Source organism: Pipistrellus kuhlii, unplaced genomic scaffold (genome assembly GCF_014108245.1).
Source record: "Pipistrellus kuhlii isolate mPipKuh1 unplaced genomic scaffold, mPipKuh1.p scaffold_m20_p_2, whole genome shotgun sequence".
Lineage (NCBI taxonomy): Eukaryota > Metazoa > Chordata > Mammalia > Chiroptera > Vespertilionidae > Pipistrellus > Pipistrellus kuhlii.
The window spans coordinates 169,416,257-169,430,954 of NW_023425515.1; the positions used below are offsets into that span (position 1 = coordinate 169,416,257).

General features: G+C 47.8%; 1 protein-coding gene across 8 annotated transcripts in view; it reads right to left on the reverse strand.

The window, feature by feature from the left end:
* Window positions 1–3,083: 3,083 nt before the first annotated feature.
* The window catches only part of KIF2C (kinesin family member 2C), a 28,622-nt gene continuing 17,007 nt past the window's right edge, over window positions 3,084–14,698 (reverse strand). For 3 of the 8 annotated variants that reach the window (XM_045584755.1, XM_036446169.2, XM_036446164.2), the window contains 11 exons: window positions 11,318–11,408; window positions 11,009–11,072; window positions 10,842–10,933; window positions 8,721–8,863; window positions 7,928–8,132; window positions 7,735–7,845; window positions 6,681–6,748; window positions 6,233–6,338; window positions 6,038–6,151; window positions 3,703–3,826; window positions 3,085–3,587 (listed from right to left, as the gene is read on the reverse strand). In XM_045584755.1, coding sequence (XP_045440711.1) covers window positions 3,505–3,587; window positions 3,703–3,826; window positions 6,038–6,151; window positions 6,233–6,338; window positions 6,681–6,748; window positions 7,735–7,845; window positions 7,928–8,132; window positions 8,721–8,863; window positions 10,842–10,933; window positions 11,009–11,072; window positions 11,318–11,408 — 1,201 coding nt within the window. In that variant the 3' untranslated portion in view covers window positions 3,085–3,504. Of the gene's footprint in view, window positions 3,588–3,702; window positions 3,827–6,037; window positions 6,152–6,232; window positions 6,339–6,680; window positions 6,749–7,734; window positions 7,865–7,927; window positions 8,133–8,720; window positions 8,864–10,841; window positions 10,934–11,008; window positions 11,073–11,317; window positions 11,409–14,698 lie in introns of those variants that run through there. The other 5 variants (XM_045584759.1, XM_045584756.1, XR_004989333.2 and 2 more) reach the window with 4 other exon arrangements.

Here is a 14,698-nt window from a genome sequence, read left to right on the forward strand (position 1 = left end):
CAGCTGGGTCTGGTGCGGCCAGGCCCGGAGCAGCGGCTGCCAGGCTGGGAGTGGCCAGGCCTGGAGCAGCCGGGTCGGGTGCGGCCAGGCCTGGAGCAGCCGGGTCGGGTGCGGCCAGGCCCGGAGCAGCAGCAGCCAGGTCCAGAGCAACTAGGTCGGCAGCGGCGGTGACCAGACCCGGAGCAGCTGGTTGTGGAACGAACCAGAGCAACAGAGGCCAGGCCCGGAGCAGCCAGGCCCGGAACAGCTCGCTCCTCGCCTGCCCCTGCCCCACGGCTGCCTCTCAGACATGGCTGGAAACTTTTGTGAGAACTTGAGGGTCTGCTGAATCAAGTGATGAAGGCTTAGATCTGGATGTGTTGAGTTAGTATAGGGCTTGGGTGTTGATCTGTGAGTGCCTTGGGTGGGGCCTGGAGGAGGTTGGTTGACCTATTTGGAAATGTCTTTTGTGTGAAATGTATCAATGGGCATGTGGTGGTATTATTGATATGATAAAATGCTAAGTAACTGATATACTATCTGAAAAGGGATTTACTATCGGGGAAAGGGAGGGAGGAAGAGACTGAACATAAACTGCACCTATGGATGAGGACAATGGGGGATGGGGAGGGGGCGGAGGGTGGGGTGGGAACCTGGTGGAGGGGGGAAGAAATGAGGAACCTTTGTAACAATATGAACAATAAAGATTGATTAAAAAAAAAAAAAAAGAAATAGAAGAAGAGGGCCTAGGTTCAAGGCTTGAGGAATGACAGCATTTAAGGCCATGTAGAGAAAAGAGGCTTGCAAGGGAGCCAGAAGGAGCAATCAGAGTGACAGCACAGGGTGAGGGTCATGTCATGGTCTCACGCTCCTATGATGTCTAGTTAAAAGGAAGACTAAAAAGTGATCATTGGATTGTTGAGTGGGATTGGCAAGAGCAGCTTCTGTGCAATGAACTGGAAAAAACTTGATTAGTTTTCCCAAAAACATGAAACAAGGGGACGTTTTAAAAATACAGCAAGCGCCGAGACCGGTTTGGCTCAATGGATAGAGCGTCGGCTTGGGGACTGAAGGGACCCAGATTCGATTCCGGTCAAGGGCATGTACCTTGGTTGCGGGCATATCCCCAGTAGGGGATGTGCAGGAGGCTGCTGATCGGATGACTCTCTCTCATCGATGTTTCTAGCTTTCTATCTCTCTCCCTCTCTGTACAAAATCAATAAAATATATATTTTAAAAAAATACAGTAAGCATATTCGCTCTGATTGGCTGGTGGGCGTGGCTTGTGGATGTAGTGGAGGTATGGTCAATTTGCATATTACTCTTACCGTGTTTCCCCCAAAATAAGACATCCTCCGAAAATAAGACCTGCTTACAGGTTTCCTTCTGAGTGAAATATAAGGGATCCTCCCCGAAAATAAGGCCCTCACCAGGCTAAACATGAGAGATTTGGTCCACTGATTCTGAAAGAAATGGAGTCACAAGAAATTCACCAGGAAATTCAGGAATTGGATTGTTATGATGATGTTCCAGAAGATGATGACATGATTGTCATAGAATAAATGAGTAAATTCTTGATACTGTAGGAGTCACAGTTTGTCTGGTTTGTGTTGACAACTACCATGCTACCGTACCGTATACAGGTAATAAATTTCCTTTATCTTCATTTAACAATAAATGTGTACCGTATTCTTCATGGAAAAATAAAACATCCCCTGAAAATAAGACCTAGTGCATCTTTGGGAGCAAAAATTAATATAAGACACTGTCTTATTTTTGGGGAAACAGGGTATTAGATAGGACTAGGGGTATCTACAGTATAAGGAAATTAATTAGAAGAAATATTTTAACATTTCTATTCACCCTTTATAAGTGTCAGAGATGACATATCAGAGGTACATTGTGCTGATAGTTGGTCTTCAGATATATTCTGTCCACAATACCACTTTTTTTTTAAAAAATATATTTTATTAATTTCTTACAGAGAGGGAGAGGGATAGAGAGCTAGAAACATCGATGAGAGAGAAACATTGACCAGTTGCCTCCTGTACATCCCCTACTGGGGATATGCCCGCAACCAAGATACATGCCCTGGACTGGAATCGAACCTGGGACCTTTCAGTCCACAGGCCGATGCTCTATCCACCGAACCAAATCGGCTTCGGCAACACACCACTTTCTTTCAGCTTCAGAACATTAACAAAACCAACCAAATTCACAATCGACAATGGCAGATGGAAACACACACATGCAGTTGGCACCAGTGAGAGCTTTAAATGTATCACACAGGCATGAGTCACTGCTTATTTTTAAATTGCCAGTGCATGTTATATGTACCAGCTGGTCGATCAGGCATATGAAACCCACAACAGGGGCATGTGCCCTGACTGGGAATTAAACTGTGACCTCTTGGTTCATAGATTGATCCTCAACCACTGAGACACACTGGGAGGGCACCCACAGAATTTAAAATATTTTTATTGATTTCAGAGAAAGGGGAGAGAGAAACATCAATGACAAGAATCATTGATCAGCTACCTCCTGCAAGCCCCCTAATGGGAATTGAGCTCATAACTCGGGCATGTGTCCTTGACTGGAATCAAATGCGGGATCCTTCAGTCCGCAGGCCAATACTCTATCCACTGAGCCAAACCAGCTAGGGTTACACAATCTTTTAATATGCCTTGAGCAGCTGAAACCGATTTGGCTCAGTGGATAGAGCATCGGTCTGTGGACTGAAAGGTCCCAGGTTCGATTCCGGTCAAGGGCATGTACATTGGTTGCGGGCACATCCCCAGTAGGGAGTGTGCAGGAGGCAGCTGTTTCTCTCATCGATGTTTCTGGCTCTCTGTCCCTCTCCTTTCCTCTGTAAAAAAGTTAATAAAATATATATTTTTTAAAAACATGCCTTGAGCAGACTGTAATTGACAGCGCCATCTCCTTTATGCTTATAGCTCCTGTTCCCAGGAGAGGGTCTAGGAGCGCCCCCAGTTGGGGAGTGTGCGGGAAGCAACCAGTCAGCATCTCTCACATTGATATTTCTCTGCCCCCACCCGGCCCCCCTTCCAGAAGGTTCAGACACACCCCAGGCTCTTCACACATGTCACACAACAGGCTGATTTTTTTCCTTTTTCTTTATTGTTAAGATACAATGTATAACCACAAAACAAAAAACAACAGGGATCCTCTTAGATCTTAAAACAGCAAAGCAAGAGGTTCCAGAAACTTTTAAAAGTATAAGAGAAAGCTCTATGCCAACGAGCCTTCCCCACTTGGAAAGAAGGGCTGCACAGGATAGTTAAAAGTTCCCTTCTCTCATCCTTGCTCCCTTCAGGACTACAACCGAGGAAGGCAAGTAGCGTCCCATGTCACTCTGATCCATTCCCCAGCTGCCCTGGCTGATGCCCCAATACTTGGCATTTACCAAAGCCTGTCTGAGCTCAGAACCAGGTGCCCAAAGTTCACTGGGGAGAAGTGGGTGGTGAAAAGGCTGGGTATGACACCAAATATCTTTATTTGCAGTCGTCACTGGGGCCGTTTCTTGCTGCTTATTTGTTTGCTGGCCTGTTCTTCCAGCTGCATGGCCAAGCGTAAGGCCTTGATGTCATCTGGAAGGAAGGGTATAGTAGGGTTTGAGGGTGTCTCAGGGGCCCCTTCCCTCAGGGCAGAGCTGTCATCACCTGCAAAGACCCCACCTGCAGCTCCCCATCCAGCCGCACCCACCTTGCAGGGCTGAGAAGTGCTTGGCTTGCTGAGCCAGGGCAGCCTCTGTCTTGTTCACAAACGTCTCCAGGTCGTAGTCGGGCTGCTCGGTCATCTCGGCTAGCTCAACCCAGCTTGGCCCTTGCTGCAATGACACAGGGAGCACCTTGCCGGTTCAAACAATGACTGAACTAATTTAGCAAATCCCTCCTAACTGCAATGCAGATGGCCCTTCCTCCAGATGGCCCACACCCTGCCTCCCAACCCTCTCCTGCAGAAGTCCCCAGACATAATTCCTCTTCCATATCCCAAACTTGTCCCTATCCCTTATATCAAATGAATTTTATCATCTGTCTTGATGCTCAAGTCAGAAATCTGAACAACCTTCTCTTTCACCCTGTTGTCCCAAATCCTACCAAGTCTACCCTGTAATGATTCTTGAATATCATGGCCATCGCCACTCAGTCTAGTCACCACCGTCTCTTTCCAACAATCTCCTAATGGCCTCTACTCTCTCCCCCATGTTCCAAACCAGGCTTCACACCGTGGGTACAGTGACGTACCCAAAGCTCTATGACCGTGGCACCGCTCTCTGAAACTCCCTTCGAAGGCATATGCTGTCCTCCTAACGAGGGTTAGGCCTCTGGTCTGAGCCATAAGGCCCTTTAGCGTCAAGTCCCTGCTGACCTATCCATAGCTTAATCTCCATCATCAGCTCACTCCGTTTGCTCTGATCAGAGCAAACTTCTCATTCTTCATTAAAGTACCATGTCCTTTTAAACATTTGTACCCGAGTACTCGAGGGAGGGCATGTCTAAGCAATTATCTTTCACATTCCCTCTTCCGTTCCAAGGGCCTCAAGCTCTTCCTTCCTGCTCTGCACCGAGGACCCCATTGTCATGGTGCACTTCTGCCCTCCCTCCCCCACCTGCTCTTCCACAGCAGGCGTCATGGAGTGCTAGCACCTGTCACTTAGTACTAAACACTGACCACATGCTGGGCACTGCTGAGTGCTTTCTTTTCTTTTTCTTAAAATATATTTTTGATTTCAGAGAGGAAGGGAGAGACAGAGATAGAAACATTAGTGCTGAGAGAATCAATGATTGGCTGCCTCCTGCACGCCCCCTACTGGGGATCAAGGCTGCAACCCAGCATGTGCCCTGACCAGGAATCCAACTGTGACTTCCTGCTTCATAGGCTGACACAAACCATTGAGTCATGCTGGCTAGTCTGTTGAGCACTTTAAAAGCACATTAGCCCTAGCCAGTTTGGCTCAGTGGATACAGTGTTGACCCGCAGATTGAAGGTTCCCTGATTTGATTCCAGTCCAGGGCAGATACCTCTGTTGCAGGCTCAATCCCCAGATCCCCAACCCTGGCTGGGGCGCAGGTGGGAGGCAACCAATGGATATATCTCTCTCACATCAATGTTTCTTTCAGTTTTTTCACCTCTTTTTTTTTTTTTAAACTTCATATCAGAAGCATATTTCTTTTTTTTCTTTTTCTTTTTTAATTAAATTTTATCCAAGTTTTTTTTTTTAAATATATTTTATTGATTTTGTGCAGAGAGGAAGGGAGAGAGATAGAGAGTTAGAAACATCGATGAGAGAGAGTCATCGATAAGCTGCCTCTTGCACACTCCCTACTGGGGATATGCCCGCAACCAAGGTACATGCCCTTGACCGGAATCGAACCCGGGACCCCTCAGTCCCCAAGCCGACGCTCTATCCATTGAGCCAAACCGGTTTCGGCTCTTCCCCTCTTTCTAAAAGTCAATGAAAAATATCCTTGGGTTAGGATTAAAAACAAACGACTAATATAAATAAATAACATGCATATCATTTAACCCTCAGACAAAACCATCCTGTCTTAGCCATCTTAAGGATGAAGAAACTGAGATCCAATGAGGATAAATGACTTTCACAAGAAAATCACTTATAAATAAAATAATCAGGGCTGAACAAGTTTACTTCAGGGCCTACTATCCATACTTTATGTTTTTGGTCCTTGGTTGCAGCACAGGAGCGGGCATACTCACCAAACATTCACTGAATAACAACGTCCCTGCATATAAACGGTCCTCCAAAACCCCCAGTTAGGAGCATGGTGGAGAGAGACCAGCTCCGGCTAGGATGGAGGAAGGCTTGTGTGCCAGGCTAAGGAAGAGGGTGTGCTATTAGCTGCCCTAGAAGAACGGATGGGTGAATAGGTAGAGTTGAGGAATGCGAGGGTAGAGGGCTGCCTCTTGCCAGGCCAGCCTGAAGACCCGTGGAAGTAAAGCCCCAGTCACATTCAGGCACTGGTGCTGAGCACAGCGGCGGGCCTGGGGGGGTGGATATGCCAGGCCAGCTGCTCACCTGGACAATCTCCTTGAGCTCTTCGATGGCCCTCTCCTCCAGCTCCCTGATCTGAGTCATGGCTTCATTAAAGCTGGACATCTGGGAAGACAGTTCCTCTTCTTCCTTGGAAAACTACAGGAGAGACAGAGTATGACCCAGTGCCCATCTCAGCAGGCCATGTTTGTGTCTTGCTAGGCCCCACCCTGCCCTTACATTGGTTGTGCTCAGAGACTCCTGAAAGCTGGCTTCTGTCTCTTCTGTTTCCATTTGAACTGGCTGCTCCCCACTGGGCCCACTGTGGGGGCTCAGCTCCTTGACCCTGAGGAAACAAGAAGGTTTCTGACCCCACAGCAACCTTGTTGGCACTCACAGAGTGCTGCACACTTAGGACTGCCAGCCGTGAGGCTTCAGGGGATGGAGGAGCAGCTTTGCCTCTGGCCTAGGAAAAGAACCTCATGCATGCTGACTCCCTACCCAGGCCTGGAGGGGATGGGGACAGACCTAGCATCATGTCAGAATTCCTGAACCTCAGGTTCACTGAATCATGGCAGAGTAAACAGTGAGCACCGAGTCCCAGAGCCTCCTCCCTCTTTCATCACCGCCATTCCTTTCTCCTCTCCCACATCCTGCTCCCAGCCCACAGGGCCATAGGTACTGGTACCTGTCTGCGTATCTTAGTGTATTTAAAGTATATTCGCAGGAGCTTATGCCTGGAGAGATCATGGCAATCTGCAAAAGAGGGAATGAATGGTTAAAGGTTGAGTCATGGAAAGAAGCTGCCAGGAGGAGTTTCTCCAAGCTCCTCCCGGTGTTGGGGGAGAGCTCATGAAGCACCCATCCTACCAGGCAGCCTGCTCCACTGCTAATTCAAGCTCCTTAAAAGTTGGTTCCCTGCCTTTAAAGGCACATCCTTTTTTTTCTTTTCTTTTTCTTAATATATTTTATTGATTTTTTACAGAGAGGAAGGGAGATAGTTAGAAACATCGGTCAGCTGCCTCCTGCACGGCTCCCACTGGGCATGTGCCTGCAACCAAGGTACGTGCCCTTGACCGGAATTGAACCTGGAACTCTTCAGTCCGTAGGCTGATGCTCTATCCACTGAGCCAAACTGGTTTTGGCTAAAGACACATCTATCACCCCCTCCTTCTTTCTCTCTTCACTGATCCATTCCTCACACTGAGGTCACACCTTAAGGCTCTGTGGCTCCAGGAGCCCTCATTTCATCCAGGCTCAGGATGGTGCCTTAGGGAGAAGGCATTGGAGCTTAATCTGACATCCCCTCTTCCCTGCAGACACGGGAGGATATTCCTGGAGGGGAGCAGACTCTAGCTATCGATAGAAGGGCTTGTGGATAAAACAAGGAAGGGATAAAAAGCCATTCAAGGCTATAGCCCTTCCAGTATTCTAGGCTGGAGCCAAGGATACAAGGGAGGTCACAGAAGCCAGGACGCCTCTCTCCTGCTTCCCCAAAGGTCCTCCTTCTGAATTCTAGAGCCCCCTGTCCACCAGGTAAGGGAGGAAGGACTCCCCCAAACCCAGAGCTGCAAGGATATTCGGAGTACCTCCTTTCCTCCCCTGGGGTAGGCAAAGAGGAGCCTGGAACTGAAAGGCAGGGATGAAGCTCAGTCAAGTTAGTGTCTGGAAACCCAGACAGCCAAGGAAACCCAGAACAGGCCTAGATGATGTCCTGCACCACCTCCACAGCCCCTCCTCACCATACAGGTCCTCGAGTTCTCCCCGATGAAGGAGTCCCGCAGCACCTGTGTCAGCTTGCTCTCGCGGAATGGGGTGTGAGCCTTGTTCTGTCCCAGGGCCCTGATGCACTCCTGTGGGCACCAAGTGCAACTGAGGGCCTCTCCTGGATCTCCCCGCGGCCAGCGGTCCCCACTCCTAGCTAGCCCCTGCTACCTTCAGAGCCAGGAGGCTTTTGTTGATCTCTGCGCCTTCCATGCGGGTCTGCCGGTCAGCGCTGGAGGTGTCTGCACCCCGCTCGTTCCCGGCCAGGTCCACCAAAGAGAACTTGCCGTGCACCCTCCCTTGGGCTCGGAGGAGGACCTGGAAGCAGGCGTGCGAGCGGGAAGAGCTGGCGTTGGCAAAGGTCTGCCCCGAGGTCCTGTGACGGGGGAGCGGAGACAGGCTGTGAGCCCGGGCCACCAGCCACCGGCCACTGCAGTCTCCGGTGAGAGGGCAGCGGCCAGAGCCCAGGAAGCCCTGGGTCTTCGTCACAGGCTTCTGCTCCGCCTTCCCGCGCAGCTCTCCCTCCAGCAGAGGAGCTGGTGAGTTTCCTGGCAGCTGCAGCACTGGACGCTATGCTCGGGGCACGGCTGGACACAGGACACACAGGGAAGGAGGGGTTGTCATGAACCACCTGCCAAAACGTGAGGGCCCTGCAGGGGCAGCTCGCTCCGAGCCTCCATGCACAGCCTCGGGCCTGGAAGAAGAGCACTTCCCCACAGGAGCTGTGGCTCCAGCACTTCAGCCTAGAACATGCCCAGAGCTGCTCCTCCCATCAAGAAAGGAAGCCTGCCTTGGTTAGATTTAAGACGCTTTGAGCAGATCCTGATGAGCCTCTTAGAGACTCCTTACTGCAGAGGCCTTCAGCGTCCTCCCCAAGCCGGGAGAGCAGGGCTCTGTGGAACCAGATGGGACCGGTTCCTGAACTGGGCATGAGAAAGGAGCCCCTCCCCACCAGAATTCTGACCTGCAGGCACTGCCTATTTCGATCATCTTGATGACATCCTCAGCACAGTTCACCAGGTGCTCCTGCAGCCCCAGCACCTGCACCTGCTGCTTCCCGTCCTCCAGCACGCGCAGCTTGGCCTTCTTGTTCAGCAAATCGAACACCTGTGAGGGCAGGGGACCAAGGCTAAGGCCATCAGGCACTGGGCACCCACCGGATGCCTCCCTCCTTCAGGGCCTGTCCCAGCTCAGCAAAGGCAGGCAGCAAAAGGGAAGTCAGAACCGGAGCAGGCAGACTAACAGAGGGTGTGGGTTCTGAACTGAGCTGCCTCAGCTTGATGTGATTCTAATGCTTCACTAGCTATTTGAACCACCTGCAGCATAGTGATGGTCACACTTCCTCGTAAGGTGGTTGTGATTACTACCGTTTCCCCGAAAATAAGACAGTGTCTTATATTAATTTTTTCTCCCAAAGTTGCACTAGGTCTTATTTTCAGGGGATATCTTATCTTTCCATGCGATAGGTCTTATTTTCGAGGAAACACGGCAAGTGAATTGAAACAAGTGCTTAGAACATAATGTCCTATTAGCAGCCCTGCCTGACCGGGTAACTCAGTTGGTTCGTCTCTTCTCTACACGCCAAGGTTGCAGGCTCAATCCCTGCCAGATCTACCAGAGAGACACATACAAGAATCGCCCTGCCCTGGCTGGTGTGCTCATTTGGAGGGTTGTCCCGTACACCAGAGGGTTTCAGGTTCGATCCCTGGTTGGGGCACATACCCAGGCTGCAGGTTCGCTCTCTGGTAGGGGTGAGTGCGGGAGGTAACTGATTAATGTTTCTCATATTGATTATTTCTCTCCCTCTCCCTTCCTCTCTAAAATCATTGGGGATATGTCCGTGGGTGGGAGGATTAAAAAAAAAAAAAAAAAAGAAAGAATTGCCCAGCCAGAGTGGCTCGATATTTGAGCGTTGGCCCATCATGAACCAGGAGATCACAGTTCATTCCAGGTCAGCATATGCTTGGGTTGAGGATCGAACCCCAGTAGGGGACGTGCAGTAGGCATCCAATCAATGATTCTCTCACATCACTGATATCTCTCTGAAGTTAATAAAAATGTATTTTAGCCGGGACCGGTTTGGCTCAATGGATACAGCGTCGGCTTGGGGACTGAGGGGTCCCGGGTTCGATTCCGGTCAAGGGCATGTACCTTGGTTGCGGGCACATCCCCAGTAGGGGGTGTGCAGGAGGCAGCTGGTCGATGACTCTCTCTCATCGATGTTTCTCTGTCTCTCTCCCTTCCTCTCTGTATAAAATCAATAAAAATATATATATTAAAAAAAAATGTATTTTAAAAAAAGAATCAACCAAATAAATGCATAAATAAGTGGAACAACAAATCTATGTTTATCTCTCTCCCTTTAAAATCAGCATTTTAAATATTAAACAAAAATCAACATAGCTATTATTATCTGCTCTAAGGAAGCAACTCTGCAAAACTGAAGAGAGTTGTATTTATTCATGCATACACACACAGAAGGGGATTGGGAGGAAGAGAGGATGAAGATGAGAATATGGGTGGTCAAAGGAAAAGGAGTTGTGAAGGAGGTGGGTGGAGGGAACACAGAGCACACTCAAGGCAAAGCTCCCATCTGAGAGGAGCCCTGCAGAGTATTCCTGTCACACTTGTTGATTTTTTTTTTTTAAAGCCCGATTACAGCTTTTTTTTTTTTTTTAAGTATTTTTTTTTATTGATTTCAGAGAGGAAGGGAGAAGGAGAAACATGAATAAGAGAATGAATTTAAGACACTTTGAGTTGCTGAAAAACTGTTGTCCAATGAATCATTGATTGGCTGCCTCCTGCACACCCCACACTGGGGACAGAGCCCACAACCCAAGAATGTGCCCTTGACAGGAATCAAACCCGGGACTCTTTAGTCTGCAGGCCGACGCTCTGATCCATTGAGCCAAAACAGCTAGGGCACTTGTTGACTCTTGAGTACCATCCCACCATCAGACAAAACCCCCCTACGTCAGGGCAGAGCTTCACAGCCCATAGATTGTTTGGCTTCTACTAGCCAACCTCAAGGTTCTTGAGAGTTCAGAGGCCCCAACAGTACAAACAGGGTTTCCTTGTCAGCTACCTTCCCATTATAGATCTCAAAGTATGTCACATAGACTTCCAGGCCCAGGTTCCGGTAGCGCGGCTGACTCTTCATGAGGAAGACGTCCTGGGCTATGGGAGAGAGCACGGATTAATAAGCAACCTGCTTGCTGCGCCCAACCCCCGGCGGCAGAAGACACTACTCACAGGCCATTGCATAGATTCCTTTGGATGCATTCTGGGCTTTCCCAGAGAGGCCTCCGCCCATAGTCTGCAAAAGGAAGGGACAGAAGACCTTGGTAAGGAGCCTTTGGCTCCATCACTGCAGTGGGCCACACCTAAGGTGGGAGGCTGGACCCACTAAGGCCCCTCTTTGCACCAGGAACAACAAGCGTTATCTGGTGATGAAGCATCCACACTGAGGGGATTTTCTACACAAAACTCACTGTCTTCCTTTTCAGGGACCCAGAGCAGCGCCATGGGCAAACTCATACCTTGCCATGCTTGAATACTCACATGCGTCTTGCCACTTCCTGTCTGGCCATATGCAAAACAGGTCGCTTTTCCGCCTTGGAAAATTGTGTGCACCAGTGGCCTTGCTGTGAACCTAGCAGAAAGGACAGGGAAGAGTGTATTACCTCTGACCAAAGCATGTACCCTGGAACATGACCTGCTGCCCTTCCCCTGCAGAACTTCTGGGTCCTCCATTCCTCTTTTCAAGCACAGCACTCCTCTCCTGCAAAGGAGTCCCACCTGACCTCAGCCCCACTTACAAATCTGAAATTCTAGCCAATCAGAGGGGGGGGAAGAGAGGCTGGACTGACTAGCCATGAGCAAGTGGATGGCCCACATTCTGAGCCACCAGCCGCTCCTGATTCTGAAGACATAGATGAAAGCCTGAACTCGGCGGCTGACTTCCAGCAGAAGATACACTACAAAGACCAAAGGAAACCCTCTACAGTATGAGTCAAAAATGTTATAGTCTTTGTGGGTCATGTAGCTATTTCACATTAAAAAACAATAATCCGGAGGAGAATCCAAGATGGCTGCTCGGGTAGGGAACTAGCCGCAGCCGCACACAACAATTTCAACAAAATACAACTAAAATATAAAATGAACATTACCCAGAACTACAGGAGAGTCGACTGACTGGAAATTCTACAACAAGAAGCAAGGAGAAAACCGGAAGGAAGCGCGGAGGAGCTGTAAAAGCCCAAGGTACGGAGACACGCGGCGCGCGGAGAGGACGGAGCCGGAGAGGAGGGAGGCCGAGTGCCTGGCTGGCAGTCCCAAGCGGGAAGGAGAGAAAAGCTCCGACTGTGCTGGGCCCAGCTCCAACTGCTCTGAACCCCAATTCTAGGCCAGACCCCGGGGACCCAGGCTCATCCATAGGGAGCCGTGCTGTAAGGCGGGACTCCGGGGAATCGAAAGGAGGTCCCGGAGGCGCGCACACTGCGCGCAGAGAAGGGCCGGCCGGCTGTGCCACGGGATTGCCCTGACGGGAAGGAGACAGGGGCTCCAGACTGCTCTGAACGCCACCTCCAATCCCACTACCAAATGAACTGAACCCCAATACCGGACTCATTGGGGGAGAGCACAGACAGTTTGGCAGCAGGCGAAAATCGAGGGCACCTTTCTCTCAGAGGTGCTTGCAACAAGTACTGAAGGACCCTGAGTCTCAGGAGTCGCATAGGGCGGGGCTGATGGAAGCCAAGGCTGTAGGCTCCACCCTGAAACCCCGCCCCACCAGGAAAGCTGCCTGCGAAAATGCCTAAACCAAATAGATCACAAACGAAAGAAATGGAGGACAAAAAGCGACTGGATATAGAGTTCAAAACCACACTTATAAGGTTGTTCAAGAATCTCCTAGAAAAGGCCGATAAAATAAACAAGACCTATGAGGATATGAAAAGGGATCAACTAGAAATAATAAGGGATCAACAAGAAATAAAGAATACATTGTCTGAAATAAAAAATATTTTATGGAGTCCTAAAAACAGAATGGAAGATGGCAAGAATCAAGTCAAAGATTTGGAACATAAAGAGCCAGAAGACACTCCTCCACAGACGCAAGAAGACAAGAGAATCCAGAAAGTTGAAGATAATGTAAGAAACCTCTGGGACAACTTCAAGCGAACCAACATCAGAATTATGGGGGTCCCAGAAGATGAGAGAGAGCAAGATATCGAAAACATACTGAAAGAAATAGTGATAGAAAACTTTCCCCACCTGGTGAAAGAATTAAACTTACAAGTCCAGGAAGCGCACAGAACCCCAAACAAAAGGAATCCAAAGAGGACCACACCAAGACACATGATAATTAAAATTCCAAGAGCAAAAGACAAAGAGAGAATATTAAAAGCAGCAAGAGCAAAGCAGGTAGTTACCTATAAAGGAGCACCCATACGATTGTCAGCTGATTTCTCAACAGAAACCATGCAGGCCAGACAGGAATGGCAAGAAATATTCAAGGTGATGAATAGCAAGAACCTACAGCCAAAGATAATCTATCCAGCAAAGCTATCAATCAGATTCGAAGGTCAGCTAAAGACCTTCACTAATAAAAAAAAGCTAAAGGAGTTCATCACCACCAAACCAGAATTATATGAATTGCCGAAGGGGGTTCTTTCAGAAGAGAAAGTAAATAAAGATAAAAATTATGAACAACAAATACGTAACTATCAACAAGTGAATCTAAAAACCAAGGAAACTAAAAAAAAAAAAATCTGAGGAACAATATTAACTGTTGAATATAATAGAATCAGAGGTATGGAAGGGGAGTGAACTGTTTATTCTTGGGGAAAAGGGGAGAGGGGAATGTGGGAAGAGACTGAACATAAACTGTGCACCTATGGATGAGGACAATGGGGGGTGGGGAAAGGGCAGAGGGTGGGGTGAAAGGAGGGGGGGGAAGGAACATTTGTAATAATATGAACAATAAAAATTTATTTTAAAAAAAAAATTAAAAAAACACACAAAAAAACAACAACAAAAAAAACAATAATCCTTTAAAAACATAAAAAACAGCCTGGCCGGCGTGGCTCAGTAGTTGAGTGCTGACCTATGAACCAGGAAGTTGGGGTTCGATTCCCAGTCAGGGCACATGTCCAGGCTCAATCCCCTGTGCGGGGCACGCAGGAGGCAGCCGATCAGTGATTCTCATTACTAATACTTCTCTCTCTCTCTTCCTTCCTATCTGAAATCAACAATAAGAATATATATCAATATATCAATATATCAATATATCAATATATCAATATATCAATATATCAATATATATATATATATATATATATATATATATTTTTTTTTTTTTCCCTCTCTCTCCCCCAATTTTTTTTTTTTGGGAGGCAACCAAAATTTTTGTCGGCCTTGCTTCAGCGAGGCTTAAAAAAAAAAATATATATATATATATAATATATATATATATATATATATATTATATATATATTTTTTTTTAAATTTTAAAATTTTTAAAAAATATATTTTATTGATTTTTTATAGAGAGGAAGAGAGAGGGATAGAGAGTTAGAAATGTCGCCCCACTGGGTACATGCCCTCGACCGTAATTGAACCCGGGACCTTTCAGTCCACAGGCCAATGCTCTATCCACTGAGCCAAACCGGTTTTGGCAATATATATATATATATATATATATATATATATATATATATATATTTTAAACCACATAAAAAAAACATTCTTGGTTATAGAGCCATATAAAAGGGAGTGTGAACCAAATTGGGCCCAAGTTTGTTAACTTCTAGTTTGGAGCACTGTTGTCCAATAGAACTTTCTGTGCAGATGGAAATGTTCTAGATCTGTGCTGTCCAATAGTAGCCACTTCCACATGGGACTGGAGAAGCACCTGAAATGTGGCTTATGAGAGTAAATAAT